We start from the raw sequence: 19,729 nt of genomic DNA, 5'->3' as shown, positions 1-19,729 counted from the left end.
TCAGCCTTCCATCCTTCTGAGGTCGGTCAAATGAGGATCCGAGTTGTTGGGGTCCAGAGGCTGAATCTATAAACCACTCAGCTGTAAAGCACCGTGAAGTGGTATATAGGTCTAAGGGTTATCGCTATTTTCCTTCTTTCCTTCCTTATTCTTTCCTGCCTGGCTTCACAGTAGTTAGAATGCAGTAATTAAGCTTGACTCTGCCCGCTGCCAGGAGTTCGATCCTGACCAGCTCAAGGCTGACTCAAGACTGCCATCCTTCCAAGGATGAGGAGCCAGACTGTTGCAAGGGGCGAGAGGCTGACTCTGTAAAAGCTGCTTAGAGAAGGCTGTGAAGAACCGTGAAGCGGTACGTAAGTGTTAGGCATATGGTGTTAGCCTACAATGTTGGGTTGAAAATATATTAACCATAATGTTATGACTTTAAGAAGTTAATTGGCCAATGGGTGTGTAAGTGTTCTCATGGCCATAAGAGGAAGCTAGGAACGTAGCTTCTCTCTCTCTCTGAATTCACTGCTCTCTACTATTACTGTTTTTGCTCTGCTGTTGGTTTACTACTGTTGTAAACCTGAACTGGGTATTGACCTCTGGACCGGTAAGAAGACTTTGTATTTGGATTGCTACTTGGACTGTTTATTTTTGACTGTGCATTTTTGTTTTTACACCACCCTCAAAGTAAAATACTTTTTGCTTTTACAACTCGGTGTACTCCTTGTGTGACTCTTGCTGCTCTCAGTACCCTTCCAATGTCTGTGCAACTCTTTGGTAGCACAAGGAGACCTCTGCACAACAAATTCCTTAGCAGTAAGTCTTAAGGGCTATCGTTTATTCTGAAGGCAACTCGTTCCACGGATCGACTAATTTCCGTCAGGAAATTTTCTCCTTGGTTCTGGGCTGTCTTCTCTCCTTCATTCGTCTCCACCCATCCACCCCAGTTCTTTGGAAGCCTCACCCGAGCAGGATCGGATCCCCTTCTGCACTTTCAGCTGGTAGCCCCGGTTGCAGTGGCAATTGTACGACCCACCGGTGTTCATGCACACGCCTTTCCCATTGCCACACAGCTCCAATTCACACTCGTTGACATCTGGGGAGGGCGAAGGAAAGAACAAGAATCCCCCAAGGTTTATTTCTACGTAAAAGACAACTGGGCTTTTTTTGGGGGGGGTTGTTTCCCCCCCCCCTTTCCATTGAAAACATTTCGCTTCTTCTCCAAGAAGCTTCTTCAGTTCTCTTTCAGAACTGAAGAAGCTTCTTGGATGAATAACAGAGTAACAGAATGAGTTGGAAGGGGCCTTGGGGGGGGCGGTCATCTAGTCCAACCTTACATTACAAAAAAAGGTGTTGAGATTTTTTGGAAAAAAAGAGCAGAGAAGAGCAATTACGATGATTAAAGGCCTGGAGACCAAAACATATTTTTTTTAATTTTTATTTTAATCCCATTTATATCCCGCCCTTCTCCGAAGACTCAGGGCGGCTTACAATCTAAGCACACAAATCAAATGTGCTTAGCAATAGCCTTCATTCTATGTATATGCCTGCTTATTAGGGCTTTCACACACACACCCAAGCGGCATTATTACAAAGTCAGCTTAATTGCCCCCAACAATCTGGGTCCTCATTTTACCTACCTGGGAAGGATGGAAGGCTGAGTCAACCTTGAGCCTGGTGGGACTCGAACCTGCACTAATGGCAGGCAGCTGGTGTTACTTAAGGAGGCATTAGCCCACTGCTCCACCAAGGCTGAAAAACGGTTGCAGGAACTGGGTGTGTCCAGTTCAGAGAAAAGAAGGATCGCGGGGGGGGGGGGGGGGACATGATAGCAGTATTCCAATATCTCACAAAGAAGCGGGGGTGGGGTTCAACTTATTTTCCAAAGCCCCAGAAGGCAGGACAAGAAACGATGGGTGGAAACTAACCAAGGAGAGAAGCAACCTGGAATTAAGGAGAGATTTCCTATAAGAGTGAGGACAATTAACCAGCGGAACAGCTTGCCACCAGAAACTGCAGGTGCTTCATCACTGGAGGTTTTTAAGAAAAGTATGCATAGCCGCTTGTCTGGAATGGTATAAGGTCTACTTCTTGAGCAGGGGGTTGGACTAGAAGACCTCCAAGGTCCCTTCCAATTCTGTTATTCAGAGGAGGAGGAGGAGGAGAGAAGGGTGTCCTGCGTGAGCAGGGGGCTGGACTAGAAGACCTCCAAGGTCCCTTCCAGCTCTATTCCGATTGAACCTCCTGCTCAAGCTCAAACCTTTGAAGGAAGCTGCCTCTTACCTACACAATACCTGTGCTGAGGATGCCATCGATAACCTTGGTAACACTGGCAGGTAAATCCGGTCCTGGTCGGGATGCATTCACCGTGGCTGCAGATGTTGTGGTTTAATTTGCAGATGTCCACCTCTGTTTTGGGAAGAGAGAGAGAGAGAAAGGCAGGGAAATAGTTACAATAGTTCCGACACTGGCCGTTTTCTCACCACAGAATACAGAATGACCGAGTGGGAAGGGACCTTGGAGGTCATCTAGTCCAACCCCCTGCTGAAGCAGGAGAACTCTATTAAACTAACTAAAATTAAAACTTTTCTTTCCGGAAAAAGAAGACGAAGGAACATAATCTGGGCCGGGGTGGGGTGGGGTGGGAGGCTCACCCGTCTCTTGAGTTGGGGGCATGTAAAATTCATCCATTCTGTCCTCTTCGGGGTACTTCACCACAACTGCGACGGTCGGCTTGGTGATCACCACTGCAAAGAACACAGGAAGCCCCCGTTGAGAAAATTTCCTCCCCCCACCCCACAAGACTGGGGAAACGGTATTGAGGATGCTTTTGCTGTCATTTACCGGGGTACCGAGGACCCAAAGTCGGGGTGTTGGCGAAAAATACCCCCTGCTCTTCCGAAATCGTCGTGTCTCTGGGCAACTGGAGATGTCGAGAAGGAAAGAGAAGAACAGGCCATGAACAGGAAGACAAGATACAGCTGCAGACCGGCCTATGCCATTCTAGACCAGGGGTAGGCAACCTCGGCTCTTTTTGGACTTCAACTCCCAGAATTCCTGAGTCAGGCTGAATTCTGGGAGTTGAAGTCCATGAGTCATAAAAGAGCCGAGGTTGCCTACCCCTGGTCTAGACAAACAGCTGTCCGGTCTCTTCTTAAAAGAAGTTATAGGGAGCATCTGGTGGCAAACCGTTCCACTGGTCAGTTTTTCTCACTGCTGGGAATTTTTTTCTTTAATTCTAGGTTGCTTCTCTCCTGCCTTCCGGTGCTTTTGGAGAATAGGTTGAAAAGCAGAAGACCGATTGAAATGACCTCTGGAGAGCCCTCTTATCATCTCCTGGTGGCTCACGTTCCAATCAGCAACCATTTTTTTTTAAAAAAAAATTAATTCCATTTATATCCCGCCCTTCTCCGAAGACTCAGGGCGGCTTACAAGTTTAGCAGTAGCCTTTATTCTATGTATATGCCTGCTTATTAGGGCTTTCACACACACACCCCAAGCGGCATTTTTACAAAGTCAGCTTATTGTCCCCCACAATCTGGGTCCTCATTTTACCTACCTGGGAAGGATGGAAGGCTGAGTCAACCTTGAGCCTGGTGGGACTCGAACCTGCACTAATGGCAGGCAGCTGGTGTTACTTAAGGAGGCATTAGCCCAGTGCTCCACCAAGGCTCATTTATTTATTTATTTTTTATTTTATTTATTTTTATTCCATTTCTATCCTGCCCTTCTCCGAAGACTCAGGGCGGCTTACAAGCTTAGCAGTAGCCTTCATTCTATGTATATGCCTGCTTATTAGGGCTTTTGCCCCCCCCAACCGGCATTATTACAAAGTCAGCTTATTGCCCCCAACAATCTGGGTCCTCATTTTACCTACCTCGGAAGGATGGAAGGCTGAGTCAACCTTGAGCCTGGTGGGACTCGAACCTGCACTAATTGCAGGCAGCTGGTGTTACTTAAGGAGGCATTAGCCCGCTGCTCCACCAAGCCTTCATTCTATGTCTATGCCTGCTTATTAGGGCTTTCACAGAGATTGCGTTGTGTTTGAAGATGGCCATTCCTTTATTTGTTTCACGGAATTTTTGTTCACCTCTTCCACAGTTCTCCAGTGGACCTCACACTTACCATCGGTGGAGTAGCCGCTGCAAAACATAAACCAGAGATAGAACAGTGATTAGAACTTCTGATGAGAATTAATGCCCGCGAGAACAGAGACCCTTCTTCTAATAAGCTTGTAAGCCGCCCTGAGTCTTCGGAGAAGGGCGGGATATAAATGGAATTAAAATAAAATAAAATAAAAAATAATAACAGAAAAGTTGGAAGGGACCTTGGAGGTCATCTAGTCTAACCCACTGCTCGGACAGAAGACACTAACGACTGTCCAATCTCTTCTTAAAAACCTCCGCAACTTCAGATTACAGTTAGTCCTTGACTTAGGATCACAACGAAGCCCAAAATTTCTGTTGCTAAGTGAGGCAGTTGTTAAAGGAACTTGGCTCCATTTTATGACCTTTCTGGCCACGGTTGTTAAGCGAACCACTGCAGTAGCTCAGTTAGTAACGTGGCTGTTAAGTCAATCTGGCTTCTCCACTGACGTTGCTTCTCAGCAGGTCACAAAAAGGGATCACGTGATTCTGGGACACGGCAACCGTCATAAATATGAGTCAATTTCCAAGCATCTGAATTTTGATCATGCAACCATGAGGATGCTGCGACGGTCACTAAGTGTGAAAAACGGTCCTAAGTCACCAGTTTCATTGTTGTAAGTCTAGGACAACCTGTAATTGTTTGCACTGCCAGGAAATTCCTCCTTATTTCTAATTGGTTCTCTCCTTAATTTTCGTCCATTGCTAAAATTGCATTCCCATAATAACTGGTGTCCAGTCCAGTTCCACTGTGGCAATTTTTCTAAAAGCTTATTTAAAAAAAAATCCTAGCAAAATATTATTTTTACGTGCTGCTCTCTGGCTGCAGCAATTGCAAATGAAGTGGCCTTCTTGGAATCCCAAGGACTAGAAACTTGTGGGTCTGTTTTCATACGCAGCACACCTCTTCAATCATAAAGTCCAGGAATGTGCTTATTCTTTTTTTTTTTAAATAAAGAAACCAACTCACCCTCAACTTAAAAAAAAATATATCTGCAGTTATAAAATCCAGAAATGTTCTTTCTTCTTTAAGACCGCAGTAAATCACTTGATTTTGGTGGCTGGCACCAAACCAAGTCAAACAACTACTGCAAACCTATGAAACAGCTTTCGAAGCTGTTCTTTGGCAGTAAAAAAATAAAATTAAAAAAAATCCTGTTGTGCCCCAAGTTATGATTTTAATCCAAACTCACATCAGTCTGAAATAAAAAGCCTTCAAACCTCAGCTTTAGATTTTGTCCTTATCTGGGAGGGTTTGCTTTACGGGAAGAAAAGCCAAGTTTCCAGACCTCATGCTGTTTGAAGGTCAAGCTACATTGAGCACTGTGGCAAGATCAAACGCAAAAGGCCACTTTTTACACCGCTGTTGGTGCAGCTGAGTTGTTGGGACTGGAGTGGTCGTGAAAGGAAAATTGGCTTTAAAATCACAACCCGCAGTGGAACAAAATGCTCTGATTTTGGATAGCTGAGATTAAGGAAAAAGGGAAGAAAATTGGCCGAAAAGCAGAATGCAGAAAGACAGAATCTAAAAGGAACCTTAATTCCGTATCTACTTGAACATAAGTCAAAATATTTAGCTCCCAAAATACAACCAAATATTGGCTTCAGCTTATCCACAGATGGGCTTATCCGTGAGTCTGCAGATAGTCCTCGACTTACGGTCACAACTGAGCCCCAAATTTCTCTTGTTAAGTGAGTTGTGTCCTGTTTTACGACCTTTCATGCCTCTGTCGTTAAGGGAATCACTGCAAGTGATCAGTTAGTAACTAAGTTAAGGGAATCTGGCTTTCCCATTGACTCGGCTTGTCGGAAGGTCGCAAAAGGGGATCACGTGACACCGCCCCCCTCCGGGACACTGCGACCATCATAAATATGAGTCAGTTCCCATGCATACGAATTCTGCTCATGCAACCAGAGGGATGCTGCAAGTTATAAGCATTAAAAATGATCGTAAGTCGCTTTTTTCAACGGCGTAACTTCAAACGCTCACTAAATGAAACCCTTGTAAGTCGAGGGCTGCCTGTATCGCACCAGCCCTATGTGCTGAGGCAGCCATTTTGTGAATGCGCTCACGGCCCTCCCTTCGCCTCCCAAACACCCACAGCTCGCCCAGAAGCCCACCGCCATCCGTATCCCGCGCCAGCGAATCCTAACCTTCTGCTTCCTGGGAATCGCTCCCCAAGGCGGGAGGGGTGGGAGGCTCCGGGCGTGGTTGTGGCACGTCACTAGTAGCGTCCGGGTGGATCTGTAGTACGAATTCACTCTCTCCCTGGATGGTCAGAGTTTGGTGCAAAGTCTGAATGTGGTAGCCTCTCCCCGCAGGGCAGATTTCTCTGAAGGCCGCTACTCAGCCGGGAGGGAAAAACAAGACAGTCAGATGCCCTTCCGGAAGAATAGAATTAAAATTAGAATTAGAATTAGAATTAGAATTAGAATTAGAATTAGAATTAGAATTAGAATTAGAATAGAGAATAGAGAATACAGAAAGAATACAGAAAGAATAGAATAGAATAGAATAGAATAGAATAGAATAGAATAGAATAGAATAGAATAGAATAGAATAGAATAGAATAGAATAGAATAGAATAGAATAGAATAGAATAGAATAGAATAGAATAGAATAGATCCGAGCAGGTGAGTTTGAGGTGGCCGACAACCGACGTTTCCGCCCCCACCCATCTGCCCTTCGACTCACCCGTTCCGTCGGCTGGACATCGCTCGCAATGGACACCCCAGGCTTTGCCCACGCTGCAGCAGCACGTCTGCCGGCTGAGCTTGGTTGAGAGCGGATGTTGGCACTGCTGCTCGGGGCTCACCAGCCGGAAACACAGGCTCCTCTCCACGGCTTTCTCCGCTGTGCTCCCCAAAAAGAGGGACAGAGAGGGCGATCAGAGAAGGCAGAGGTTCACAGGGAAAAAGAGGAACTGCCCCACCCGGCGACACAATTGCGACAGGGGTTGTGTGGTGGGAATGCAGCCCCTGGGTTAAAAAGGACACAGAATCTGAGATTCTAGTTGGCTCTCCAGTTTTACTCTATTATTCTGATTTTAGTTTGCAAATTGTTATAATTTCTGTCCCAATATATTATCCACATTCTGATGGAGAATAGAATGGAATGGAATGGAATGGAATGGAATGGAATGGAACGGAACAGAACAGAATAGAATGGAACGGAATAGAGTGTAGAGTACAGTAGAGTAGAGTAGAGTAGAGTAGAGTAGAGTAGAATGGAATGGAATGGAATGGAATGGAATGGAATGGAATGGAACGGAACGGAACGGAACGGAATAGAGTGTAGAGTAGAGTAGAGTAGAGTAGAGTAGAGTAGAATAGAATAGAATGGAATGGAATGGAATGGAATGCAACGAAACAGAATAGAATAGAATGGAACGGAATAGAGAGTAGAATAGAATAGAATACTGTAGAATAGAATAGAATAGAATAGAATAGAATAGAATAGAATAGAATAGAATAGAATAGAATAGAATAGAATAGAATAGAATAGAACGGAATAGTGTAGAGTAGAGTAGAGTAGAGTAGAGTAGAATAGAATAGAATGGAACGGAACGGAATAGTGTAGAGTAGAGTAGAGTAGAGTAGAGTAGAGTAGAGTAGAGTAGAATAGAATAGAATAGAATGGAATGGAACGGAATAGAGTGTACAGTAGAGTAGAGTAGAGTAGAGTAGAGTAGAGTAGAGTAGAGTAGAGTAGAATAGAATAGAATAGAATAGAATAGAATAGAATAGAATAGAATAGAATAGAATAGAATAGAATAGAATAAGAGAGAGAGAGAAAGAGAGTTGAAAGTCCCCCACCCCATCCTGTCGAGATACATACGCACACAGTGGGTGCGCGAAGGTCCCAAAACCTGCCCTGGTTTACACGCGCAACGGAAGCTTCCTTGGGTGTTCAAACACTCTCCTCCTTGGCACACGCCTTGCATGGCACACTCATTGATGTCTGTGGGAAAGGAAAAGGCAAAGACAATTAATTAACCAGTCTGGCCCTTTCAATTTCCGCTCTCTGAGGTTGTATGATGAGGAGCGGGATTGAAGAACCATTCCTGGCACCTGGTGGCACGCAGCAGGCAGGGCAGGAACTCCGGGTACGATCCCACACGATTCACGCTGCCACGCCAGGGGTAATCCTCGAGTTACGACCATAATACAGTTTGCCCATCACGGTCATGAGTTGGATCACCCCACCTTTTTTCTGGCAGCGGTGGTTAAGTGAACCCACGGTTCGAGACGGGTGTGGTTTTGCCAAAACCCACAAGGAAATTCCAATTTTGGGGCAAGACGGTGATGAGGTGCAGCTGTGTGGCCGCAGTATGCTACCCGTGGCCATACATGTGCCTGAACGGCCTTAAATGTGCTCTGTGGCACGTGACCGCTTGCTGGGTCAACTTTGAACCCGGGTCATAAAGAATTCCAGGCAGGTGCACTGTAACTTCAAACGGCTGCTGAGTGGCCAGTCGTAAGTTGAGGACTACCTGCATGGCGAAGAGTGGCAAGGAAACCATTTTAAGACATTTATGTAGCCTTTAATTCAACTGGATTCTCCTCTCTGTTTTCTGGAATAATTTCAACAAACATTCCTAGAATTGGAGGACAGAGCCAGTTGGCCTGGCCTCCCTTAACCCCCACTCCCCACTAAAACCCACGAAAAGCATAGTAAAAAAACATCACAGATTCCAAGGTTTGGCTGGAAGAGATCCGGGAGATCATCTAGTCCAACCCCAGACCAGAGTTAAGAATTCAGTCTGGTCGCATTCCTGCTGCCAACATCATTTTTCCAAATATCCTCCAGAAGATAGAAGGACGTTGATCCCGAGACTGCTCCGAGGTTACTTATCCCCCACGTAGAGGCCAATTGGATGCCTCACCTCAAGTCCCATGTGCGACACCCCAGTAGAAAGGGAGAGCTGAGTCAGGACTCGAACCCGGGGTCAAAACATTGTCAAAACAATTTGAAGCAAGGGCAACCCTGACAGAAGATTTTATTTTCCAATTCAGTGACATTCAAATTCCAAAACACAACAGACGTGGAACGTACACACCCCTCTCGTGAAGGCCTTATTATTATTATTATTACTGTGTTGTCATTGTTGTTGTTGTTGTTGTTATTATTATTATTACCCTGGCAGTGAGTGCTGTTAAGTCGCTTGTATCCCTGCGGACAATCACTCCCCATCGTCTTTTGCACACCCAGATCTGGAAAAAAAGAGTACACAGCGAGCATTTAAGCCTTCCACATTCCTCTACTAGTTTCACTTCTAACTCCTGAATTATAAAAAAAAATAAAATAAATAACGTTAAACAATGAAAGGGTCTTGATTCAGCGGACTTTGGAAACGACAAATCACACGGCCTCAAGACCCTAGCCCGGGACAGGCTGTCATCCAGACGGTTCTTGCACAGGTGCGTCAGTTGTGCAAAGAGTTCTCAATTTACAACCACAACTCCAACCGGAATCTTGGTCATTGTGCAAAGCGGTCATTCACGCAAGATGCCACACGGCCGCTTTGCTCAGGACCCCAATCCCAGCACTCTCGGGCTACAGTCATTAAAACGATCCTGCAGGTCCTTAAGTTGGAGCAAGGGACAAGTAAGGAGAGCGGGGTGTCTCAAAGGGGTGTGGGAGGCCCCAAAAGGCCTGGAGCGGGCCCCGTGTGAGTTTGTGTGTGTGTGTGTGTGTGTGTGTGTGCCGTGGACGGGTCTCCACACTTGGGGGCTGCAAATCCTGCCAAAATTCAAGCAGAGCGGAGAAGCAGCGTGGTAAGCGAAGGAGTGTAGGATGGAGAGGGGGGATCCGTGGACAAGCCGCGCACAAATTGGGGGGGGAGTGCCTTAGGCAGGTCTCTCCGCTCTGGATCGCTGGGTGGTGCGAGGTCCTGGCTGGAGGCTTACATTGCAGATGGGGGCATTTGTGGCACTTGGCCTGGCCCCAAGAGGTGCCGATGCTGCCACAGCAATCTTCCTGCTTCGTGAGACCCGGAAGCGGATTGCTCCCACACTGAAGTCCACGCCGGAAGGGAAGAAGGAAAAAAGAAAAAAAAAGAGCAAATGACTTAATTCGTTCCAGAAAGAAGCCGACCCCAAGCCACCCCAGTCCTGTCCCAACCTCATTCTCCCCAGTGGCAGAAAGAGAACCAGCACTTGTACTTTTAAGCGTCTAGTCCTCAGTGAGGACAACTCATTTGCCCTTGGCACCAACAGGCCACACTAGGCTAAAACAGGGTTGGGAAATTTGTCAGATTAGGTCTCAGGCTGTTTTCTTCCTAGTTTTACCTCATTCCCGCCATCCCTTAAGCTACTATACGGTTTAGTTCCCGAAGGGCCTGCTCATAGATCTAAGGGACGCACACAACCTTTGAGACCAGCGTGTTGCTTTCTACACGTGGAATTTGATGATGAGTGGGAATAAAAATAAATCTAACCCTGCGATCCAGCCAGAACGGGGTTGTCGTCGTGGTTTCAAACTTGACAAACTTTTAAGATGGGTGGACAGCCACTCCCAGAATGCCCCAGCCAGCGTAGCTAAGGTTCACTCATCTTTAAAAAAAAAGTTGCCAAGCTTGAAACGCACCGAACTAGAGGGCGACTTGGCCTCGAAGGTTGACTGGATCAGATACACTGCTCTTGGACATGGAAGCTTGATTTCCTACAGAGTTGAACTAGCTGGCCGAGATCCTGTGCCACTCACTGACTGCTTGGGCAGCGTCTCTTGAAAACAGCGCCCGAGGGGTTTCTGGGTGGGGGGACGGGTGTAGGCCGGTTTCGGAGCCGGGTGCTGGATGAGGTGGTGGTGGGCGCCCCCCGGCCCACCCCCCTCCGAGCTCAGGCTGTCGATCCGGTGGACTTTCACGGAGGCGTTCGGCGGATGATGAACCCGGACGTTGACCAGCGGCTGGTGCATCTGAACTGGGAGCCCAAAAATAAACTGGGATGAGTTGGAATAGCGGGTTATTTATTTTATTTTATTTTATTTATTTAGATTTATATACCGCCCTTTCCCGAAGGACTCAGGGCGGTATACAGGGTATTTAAAAGAAAATCAATACAAAAGTTAAAACAAAATTAAAAAAGATTAAATGAAACCCTGAGAAAAAAATAAAAACCCAGTTAAAATTAAAAATTAAAAAATTCTCAGCCTTTTGCAGGAGCAGTGAAACAACTGATTTACGTTATCAATTTAAAATTAAAATTAAAAAGTGCTGAATTCTTGACCAATGCCTTTTTGTTGTCATTGTTGCTGTTGTTCATCCGCTAGCTAGCAGATGAACGACAGGCTGGGAATCTGAGCAAGCGTTTTACAGGGCACGAAGAGACGGGGTCCACTTTAAACCCTGGAGTAGGAGACAGAAAAACCCTCTGCACGTGCTCGAAGATTCCCTGCCCAGAATTGTCCCCAGATTTCAAATTCAGCTCAGAAAGGAGTTAATGTATTTATTTAGCGTAGCGTAAATACATAAATCATGTGTTCATATAGCAAACACTACACGGATAACAGTAGTGAAAATATGTGAAAGATATTCATCATACTGTGGTGCACGTATAATGTAAATTTGGGGTTCTTGTTATTCTCTGAGCTTGGCTGTTTTCTTGCAGACATTTCATTATCCAAGCATAACCCCACTCTCTTCTAGCACTGATGATGTTACCTAGTTGGGTCATGAAACGTCTGCAAGAAAACAGCCAAGCTTAGAGACCACCAAGGACCCCACAGTCCATTTCCTCCTCCTCCTCCTCCTCCTCCTCCTCTTCCTCCTCCTCCAATTCTCCTCCCTCCTCCCTTCTAGCACTGATGATGTTACCTAGTTGGGTCATGAAACGTCTGCCAGAAAACAACCAAGCTCAGAGAGCACCAGGGACCCCACAGTCCATTTCCTCCTCCTCCTCCTCCTCCTCCTCCTCCTCCTCCTCCTCCTCCTCCAATTCTCCTCCCTCCTCCCTTCTAGCACTGATGATGTTACCTAGTTTGGCTCATGAAACGTCTGCAAGAAAACCACCAGGCTCAGAGAGCACCGAGATACGTTGGTTCCTGACGATGGAACAAGCATTCTACATATTCCTAGTGAACCCATTTGCTCAATTAAACCAGCATGGGTTAATTGGAGAAAAAAAAACTGCTTTTCCTCAGAGGGGCTTCATTGCTCCGCCGTTAACTCCCGCAGCAGCCCCCAAGCCCAGCCCCCACTTTCTCGCCCCTTACCTTCGGAGGTGTGATGGCCCAGGGGCACCATAAAGGTGGAGTGGCTCACGGTGCCTTTCGAACCCGGGCCCGAGGGGCTGTCACTGTGATGATCCGAGATGACTTGGACAGCGTAAATGGCGTGCTTGCTGGAGCCCGTCTCCGCGGGGGCCCCATCGCTAGGGCCCCGCGCCTGCTGCCCCTGGCGGTTCACGGGCACCTGGCAGAAGCGGCCGGTGAATTCTGGCGGGCACAGACAGTGGTTGCCAGATGTGCATTGCCCGCCATTCATGCACGGCAAAGGACAGACCACTGCAGCAAGGGGGGGGGAAACAGAGAGAAAGAGACACCCCTGTTAATTTTGCATGTGCCAGTCTCCCCTTTTGGGCCTCGTAGAGCATCAGCCCCATTTAGTGACCACTCACATTTACGATGGTGCAGAAAGGAACTTTGGGTCTCCTACACATCAGCTCAAACCTGACACCGCTATAACTAAACGGCTCATGCATGGTCCTTGTTTAGCAACTGTCCCATTTAGTGACGGTGGAGAAAAGAACTTTGCAACCATTGCTTGCTGGATGGCCTTTGCAGGTCTGACCAGCAAAAGAAAGCTGAAGTCAGACCATAAGTACAGTTGTGGTTTCACTTAGCGACCGCTTCACTTAACAATTGTGGTGGCTAAACAAGGACGACCTGTAGTTTATTTGCCCCCGGCTGCACTTCTTTGTCTTCGAGCCATCCAGTCATGAAATGGGGTCCTTAGCTCCCCAAATAATTAAAAACAACGAGGCTTCAGAATCACCTTCTTATAAGGGAAGATGGGCGGCATAACTGATTTGTAAGAACGTATTAAAATTTATTTAAAATAAATACAAATGCTTTTGACACCATCAGACAATAATAATAATAATAATAATAATAATAATAATAATAATAATAATAATAATAATAATAATAATAATAATAAATAATAATAAAAAGTTGGAAGGGACCTTGGAGGTCATCTAGTCCAACCCCCTGCTCAGGCAGGAAACCCTATACCATTTCAGGCAAATGCCTCTCCTGGGAAGGACCTGATATAGGTGGACAGAAATGCCACTTATCAGTAATAAAGTACATTTTAAACATTTCAAAAACTGAATACAACAGAATTGGAAGGGACCTCGGAGGTCATCTAGTCCAACCCCCTGCTCAGGCAGGAAAGCCCATGCCATTCCAGACAAAGGGCTGTCCAGTCTCTTCTTAAAAGTCTCCAATGATGGAGCACCCACAACTTCTGGAGGCAGGTCGTTCCGCTGGCTAATTCTTCCCACCGCCAGGCAATTTCTCCTTAATTCTAAGTTGCTTCTCTCCTTGATTAGTTTCCATCAATCGCGTGAAAATCTCTTGCCTGAGATTCTCTTGAGCAGGGGGCTGGACTAGAAGACCTCCAAGGTCCCTTCCAGCTCTTATTCTATTTCAAAACTTGGAGACTGGAAAGATCTATAGGGCTGCCGTAAAAAAAATAAAAATAAAATGAACATAATAAGAAAACACATCAGCCCGGAAAAGACCGAAACGGGTGATTGCAGAGGGGGTTCAAACGGTGTGTTTGTGTGTGCGTTGTTTAAGCGTAAATCAAGGCATGAATCAGAAGTTGGACACACAACCCCAGCCTCTCTCCAAAACAGAGGCGCCACTGCAGGTGTCAACTTGTGTCTTCTGGAAAAGATTTGCGCTCTGCCAGGCCGGAAGTCGAGCGAGAGAGCGTGGGCTGCCTCAAAAGTTTCCACTGCTTTGCCTGAAATAGCCGACACAACACACACTTTGCAGAAGAAGATAAAGAAGCAGCAGCTTCAAACCATGGTTAGGCTGTTTTCATCCCCTCGAATCAGGGTTTGACCGCCAGCCGTGGCCTGGCCATGTCCCAGCAGACCTCCGGGATGCGTTTTTTCGGAAGCGGTTGGCCCTGGCCTCTTTCCTAGACCTGGGAGCCAATGTTGGCTTAGCGTCGCCCAGCTGGTCCGGATGCCGGCAGGAGGACTAGAACTCGCAACCTCGCGCTTTCTAACTTTCTGAGCCTTTAAACCGTGAGCCCTGCTTTGATGACTGCAGCCAAACTCCTTTTCCTACAGGCAGTCCTCACTTCAACGGCCACCTTTGAGCCCAAAATTTACATTGCTGAGTGAGTTAAGGACGTTTTGCCCCGTTTTAAGACCGGTTTGGTCACAGGTGTGAATCACTGCAGTTGTTATGTTAGCCATCCGACTACCCCATTGACTTTGACTGTCAGAAAGTCGCAAAAGGGGGATCACGTGACCCCGGGAACTGCGATTGTCAAGTGTCTGAATTTCGATCACGTGACCGCAGGGATGCAGCAACGGTCGCTAAGTGTGAAAAATGATCCTAAGTCATTTTTCCCAGTGATGTAACTTCAGATGGTGACAAGGTAAATTTTTGCAAGTCGAGGACTTAACTGTAGTTTTGCAAGTCGAGGACTTAACTGAAGTTTGTCCAACACACCATTTTTCTTCAAATACAATTAAGGACTACTTTTATGCTTTTAATTAAAAACAAAGGCACTATAATTGGACTCCTCACCTTTAGTTTTGAAAGCCATTTGTAATTAACTCTATTAGGTATTCATTTGGAAATAGAATACTTTACATTTCATTTTATACTTCTACGCTGTATTATCCTATTATTTTAAATCACGTTTCCCAAACTTGGCGACTTTAACTTGTGTAGACTTCAACTCCCAGCCTGCTTTGTGGGGAATTCTGGGAGGGGAAGTGCCCCCATTTTTAAAGGGCTCCAATTTTTTTTAAAAAAAAAAACACGCTGTCCTGAATAATCATTTAATCAGAGTACTCTACAATAAGCCAAGATTGTCCACTGGATGTCAGGCGGGAAAATATCTTTCCTAACAGGCATTATTTCAAGTGGAGATTTACGAAAGACGAATCGGGGAATTTTTGTGCAAATCCACGTTCTGCATTTGCACAACGTATCTGCACCGTAAACTAAGCAAACAAGCTGGATTCACACAGCAGATGAAGTCCCCAAGAAACTCACCACAGTTTAACCCTAACCAAGCGGAAGGATTGCTGGATCTTCCACTGTTGAGCATGTCAGAACAGCCTGGCATGCAAATGGATTAAAAAAAAAACTGGCCACTTCTAGTTTGAAAACTGAACTTGGCTTTGTGACCGAAACGAAGCCCCTTCTGAATTCCGCTGGCTCTTGCACTAACTGGCTGGGTGGGAGGCTGTGCGTGAGTGTGCGTGTGTGTGTGTGTGTGTGTGTGTGTGTGTGTGTGTGTGCAAGTGTTGGCCTCCGATGTGTGTGAGTTTGCTTGGCCAGCGCTTCTGAGCAGCTTGGACACGTGAGGGGCCCCAGAGATGGGGCTGTTGATGTGAAGTCAGGTTTTCCATCAGGGAAAGAGGAGAATAGATAGGGAAGAGAGAGAGAGAGAGAGAGAGAGAGAGAGAGAGAGAGAGAGAGAGAGAGAGAGAGTGGAGGGGAGATAAGAGGGAGAGAGAGAGAGGGAGAGGGAGAGGGAGAGGGAGAGGGAGAGGGAGAGGGAGAGGGAGAGGGAAAGAAAGAAAGAAAGAAAGAAAGAAAGAAAGAAAGAAAGAAAGAAAGAAAGAAAGAAAGAAAGAAAGAAAGAAAGAGGAAGGAAGGAAGGAAGGAAGGAAGGAAGGAAGGAAGGGGAGACATTAAAGAGAGAGAGGAGAGAAAAAGAGGAGAGAGAAAGAGGGGAGAGAGAGAGTGGGGGGGGAGACAAGAGGGAGAGGGAAAGAGGGAGAGGGAGAGGGAGAGGGAGAGGGAGAGGGAGAGAGAAAGAAAGAAAGAAAGAAAGAAAGAAAGAAAGAAAGAAAGAAAGAAAGAGGAAGGAAGGAAGGAAGGAAGGAAGGAAGGAAGGAAGGAAGGAAGGAAGGAAGGAAGGGGAGACATTAAAGAGAGAGAGGAGAGAAAAAGAGGAGAGAGAAAGAGGGGAGAGAGAGAGTGGGGGGGAGACAAGAGGGAGAGGGAAAGAGGAGAGGGAGAGGGAGAGGGAGAGGGAGAGGGAGAGAGAAAGAAAGAAAGAAAGAAAGAAAGAAAGAAAGAAAGAAAGAAAGAAAGAAAGAAAGAAAGGAAGGAAGGAAGGAAGGAAGGAAGGAAGGAAGGAAGGGGAGACATTAAAGAGAGAGAGGAGAGAAAAAGAGGAGAGAGAAAGAGGGGAGAGAGAGAGTGGGGGGGAGACAAGAGGGAGAGGGAAAGAGGGAGAGGGAGAGGGAGAGGGAGAGGGAGAGAGAAAGAAAGAAAGAAAGAAAGGAAGGAAGGAAGGAAGGAAGGAAGGAAGGAAGGAAGGAAGGAAGGAAGGGGAGACATTAAAGAGAGAGAGGGAGAGAGAAAGAGAGGAGAAAGACAGAGGAGAGAGAGAGAGAGAAAGAGAGAAGGGAGAAAGAGAGAGGAGAAAGAGACAGAAAGAGAGAGGAGAGAAAAAGAGAAAGAGAGGAGAGAGAGAGAACATGGGACCAGGGTGCGCCTGCGCATGAAATCAAAAACAATGTGCAAAGTGTCCCAGACCGCACTCTGTCCTGCCCCCAAATAAAAACGAAGACAAAATCCCACGCCAACCAATCCCCGTGCAAAACCAGGCTTGCCTCGGAAAGGACAAGGCGAGCCACAGATTCGGCATGTGCAAATCCGAGGCTGGGTTCCCACATTACGCTGATCCCCAGTTTGTTTAGCCACAAAGAGTGACCAGCTGGATTAGACACCTTTCCCCCCCCCCCCAAAACACACACACACACACACACACACACACACACAAAGCTGGTCTGCAAACTGCAAAGCTGAGCTCAAAGGTGCCAGGATGTATGAGGCCAGGAGTTTTTTGGGGGAAAGAGAGCTGTGTTCTCACAACGTGTTAAACCTGGTTACCGAAAGATCTGGGTTTTATGTTCGCAATTGGCAAACGGGAAAGTGTGCACAACTCACAGCTATTGCAGAGAAGCCGAGAGCTTCCTACGCTAGCGTTTCTCAACCTTGGCAGTTTGAAGTTGTCTGGACTTCAACTCCCAGAATTCCCCAGCCAGCTTCAACGGCTTCAAGTTGCCAAGGTCGAGAAACACTAACGCCGGCTGGGGAATTCTGGGTGTTGAAGTCCAGACAACTTCAAACTGCCAAGGTCGAGAAACACTGGTTTAAGGCTAACTAACAGGCACGCCAGTGACTAACAGGTTACCGGCTCGGGCAGCGGGTTGGATTAGATGATCTCTAATATTTCTTCCAACGCTGACTTTGAAGCAGGGGTCTTCAAACTTGGCCCTTTTATGACTTGAGGACTTCAACTCCCAGCATTCCTCAGCCAGGCATGCTTTCTGAGGAATTCTGGGAGCTGAAGTCCACAAGTCATAAAAGGGCCAGGTTTGAAGACCCCTGCTTTGAAGCATACTAAGCCAGAAGCAAATCAAACCAAGAATTAACCCAGGTTAAAACTCCACCAGTTCAGCGTGCTGGACAAAGTCAGCCGCCTCCGGGCTCTCTTGTTCGCTGTTTTCCCAGGCCATGAATCCCAAACTGCTGCTTTTCCAGTAACAGGAGGCAATGTAAACAAACCTAGGTTAATTCCTTCCACTGAGATTCTTTGTGGCTTGTTTATTCTGTCCCACAATCCAAAGTGCCCTCGATTCCCAAGTTTAGGATAAAGGGGGAAGCGATGCAAAAAAAACGGGGCTTGGCACAGGCTGATGGCTCAGGGGCTGTGCAAGATGGGAACTGTTCTCAAAAGAGCTGGGAGGGGGCGGGGGCTGATGGGAACTGGAGTTTTGTCCATCTGGAAGATACTCAGCTAGGGAGGCATCCAGAGGGGATCGGGAAGGGGCAATGGGCAGCGTAGTCCCTGCCATCCAAGGACTTGCCAAGGTGGAAAGCGATGGGCAGGGGAACCCCCTCCTGTCGACCGGTTGCAAACAGCCACGCTGGGGGCTGATGGGTGGCGTAGTGCGTACCAATCGAGGGACTTGCCAAGGTGGAAAGCGATGGGCCCTAGACCACGTCCCATCAACAAAGGGGTTGCAGGGAACCCAGTTGGAGAGACTGATGGGTAGTTTAGTCCATACCCTCTCAAGGAACATGGCAAAGGCAGTACAACACGTCCCATCCACAAGAGGACTGCAGAGAGCCAAACGTGGGGCTGATGGGTAGTGTCGTCCGTGCCATTTAAGAGACTTCCCAAGTGGAAACCATTGGACAACCGAACACGTCCCATTAAACAAGAGGATGCAGGGAGCAGGGCTGGCGGGGCCGATGGGTACTACAGTCCATGCCATCTCAGGACTGGGCAATAGAACACAAAAGGCTTCCAGGTAGCCGGGCGGAGAGGCTGATGGGTGGTGTAGTCTGTGCCACCTCAGAGACTCCCCAAGTGGAAAGCACCGGGCAGTGGAACGTGTCCCATCAAAAAGGGAGTTAGTTGCAGGGAGCCGGGCTGGGGGGGAGGGGGAGGGGGGGCTGATGGGTGATGTAGTCCGTGCCATCTAAGGGACTCCCCAAGCGGAAAGCACTGTGTCCCATCAACAAGGGAGTTAGTTGCAGGGAGCCGGGCTGCGGGGGGTGGGAGGGAGGGGGGCGGCTGATGGGTGATGTAGTCCGTGCCATCTAAGGGACTCCCCAAGCGGAAAGCACCCTGTCCCATCAAAAAGGGAGTGAGTTGCAGGGAGCTGGGCTGCGGGGGGGCGGCTGATGGGTGATGTAGTCCGTGCCATCTAAGGGTCTCCCCAAGCACCGGGCAGCAGAACACGTCCCCCCCCATCAACAAGGGAGTGAGTTGCAGGGAGGCGGGCCGATGGGCTTTGTAGTCCTGAGCTCCCGCCAACTCCTCCCGCCCACGGCCAGCGGGGCCCCGGGGCTGGTGGTGGGGGTGGTGGGTGGGCTGGAAGACCCCCCGGGCGGGCAGACTCACCCACGCGGAAGCCGGAGCCGGTCAGCGTGTCCATGGCGTGGCCGTTCTCGCCGATGAGCGTCATGTTGCTGCCCGGCTTGCAGCTGTCCCGGCAGCGGCCCTTCTGGCAGGTCCGCTCGCAGATGAGCGGGGCGAAGACCACCTTGAAGCGCTCCCGCGCCAGCGCCGCCCGCTCCGAGGGGCCCGGCCAGCCCCGCAGCCCCCGCGGCCCCACGGCCAGCAGCAGCAGCAGCAGCCCGGCCGCGCCCGCCGGGGGCATCTTGGCATCCCGCGCCGCCCCGGCCGGAGGCAGGCGAGGAAGGAGGAGGAGGAGGAGGCGGCCGCTTCTCGCTCGCCGGCCCGCCTGGCGCAGCCAATCTCCCGCCGGCCGGGGGCAGGAATCTGGGAGCGCCGCCAGCAGGCGCCGGAGAGGCCGGGCCGGGCCGGCAGGGGGCGCGGGGAAGGAGGGATGCGGCGGGGGGGCGGAGGGGG

At 48.2% G+C, this 19,729-nt stretch overlaps 1 protein-coding gene across 1 annotated transcript in view; it reads right to left on the bottom strand.

Annotated features, from left to right (window-relative positions):
* Nucleotides 1-19,473, bottom strand: part of LTBP3 (latent transforming growth factor beta binding protein 3) — a 32,599-nt gene extending 13,126 nt beyond the window's left edge. The window contains exons 1-13 of the mRNA XM_083374168.1: nt 19,259-19,473; nt 12,349-12,639; nt 10,840-11,057; nt 10,044-10,149; nt 9,273-9,347; nt 7,972-8,094; nt 6,829-6,987; nt 6,288-6,476; nt 4,114-4,130; nt 2,833-2,911; nt 2,643-2,735; nt 2,272-2,397; nt 953-1,084 (exon numbers count right to left, since the gene is read on the bottom strand). Of these exons, the coding sequence (XP_083230294.1) occupies nt 953-1,084; nt 2,272-2,397; nt 2,643-2,735; nt 2,833-2,911; nt 4,114-4,130; nt 6,288-6,476; nt 6,829-6,987; nt 7,972-8,094; nt 9,273-9,347; nt 10,044-10,149; nt 10,840-11,057; nt 12,349-12,639; nt 19,259-19,322 (1,672 nt within the window). The 5' untranslated portion in view covers nt 19,323-19,473. The remainder of the gene's footprint in view (nt 1-952; nt 1,085-2,271; nt 2,398-2,642; nt 2,736-2,832; nt 2,912-4,113; nt 4,131-6,287; nt 6,477-6,828; nt 6,988-7,971; nt 8,095-9,272; nt 9,348-10,043; nt 10,150-10,839; nt 11,058-12,348; nt 12,640-19,258) is intronic.
* Between the last annotated feature and the right edge of the window lie 256 nt (nt 19,474-19,729).

This window comes from Vipera ursinii (genome assembly GCF_947247035.1).
Source record: "Vipera ursinii genome assembly, chromosome: 15".
NCBI lineage: Eukaryota > Metazoa > Chordata > Lepidosauria > Squamata > Viperidae > Vipera > Vipera ursinii.
Note: the sequence above shows the minus strand (reverse complement) of the source record. Positions and strands in the feature narration are given on the sequence as shown.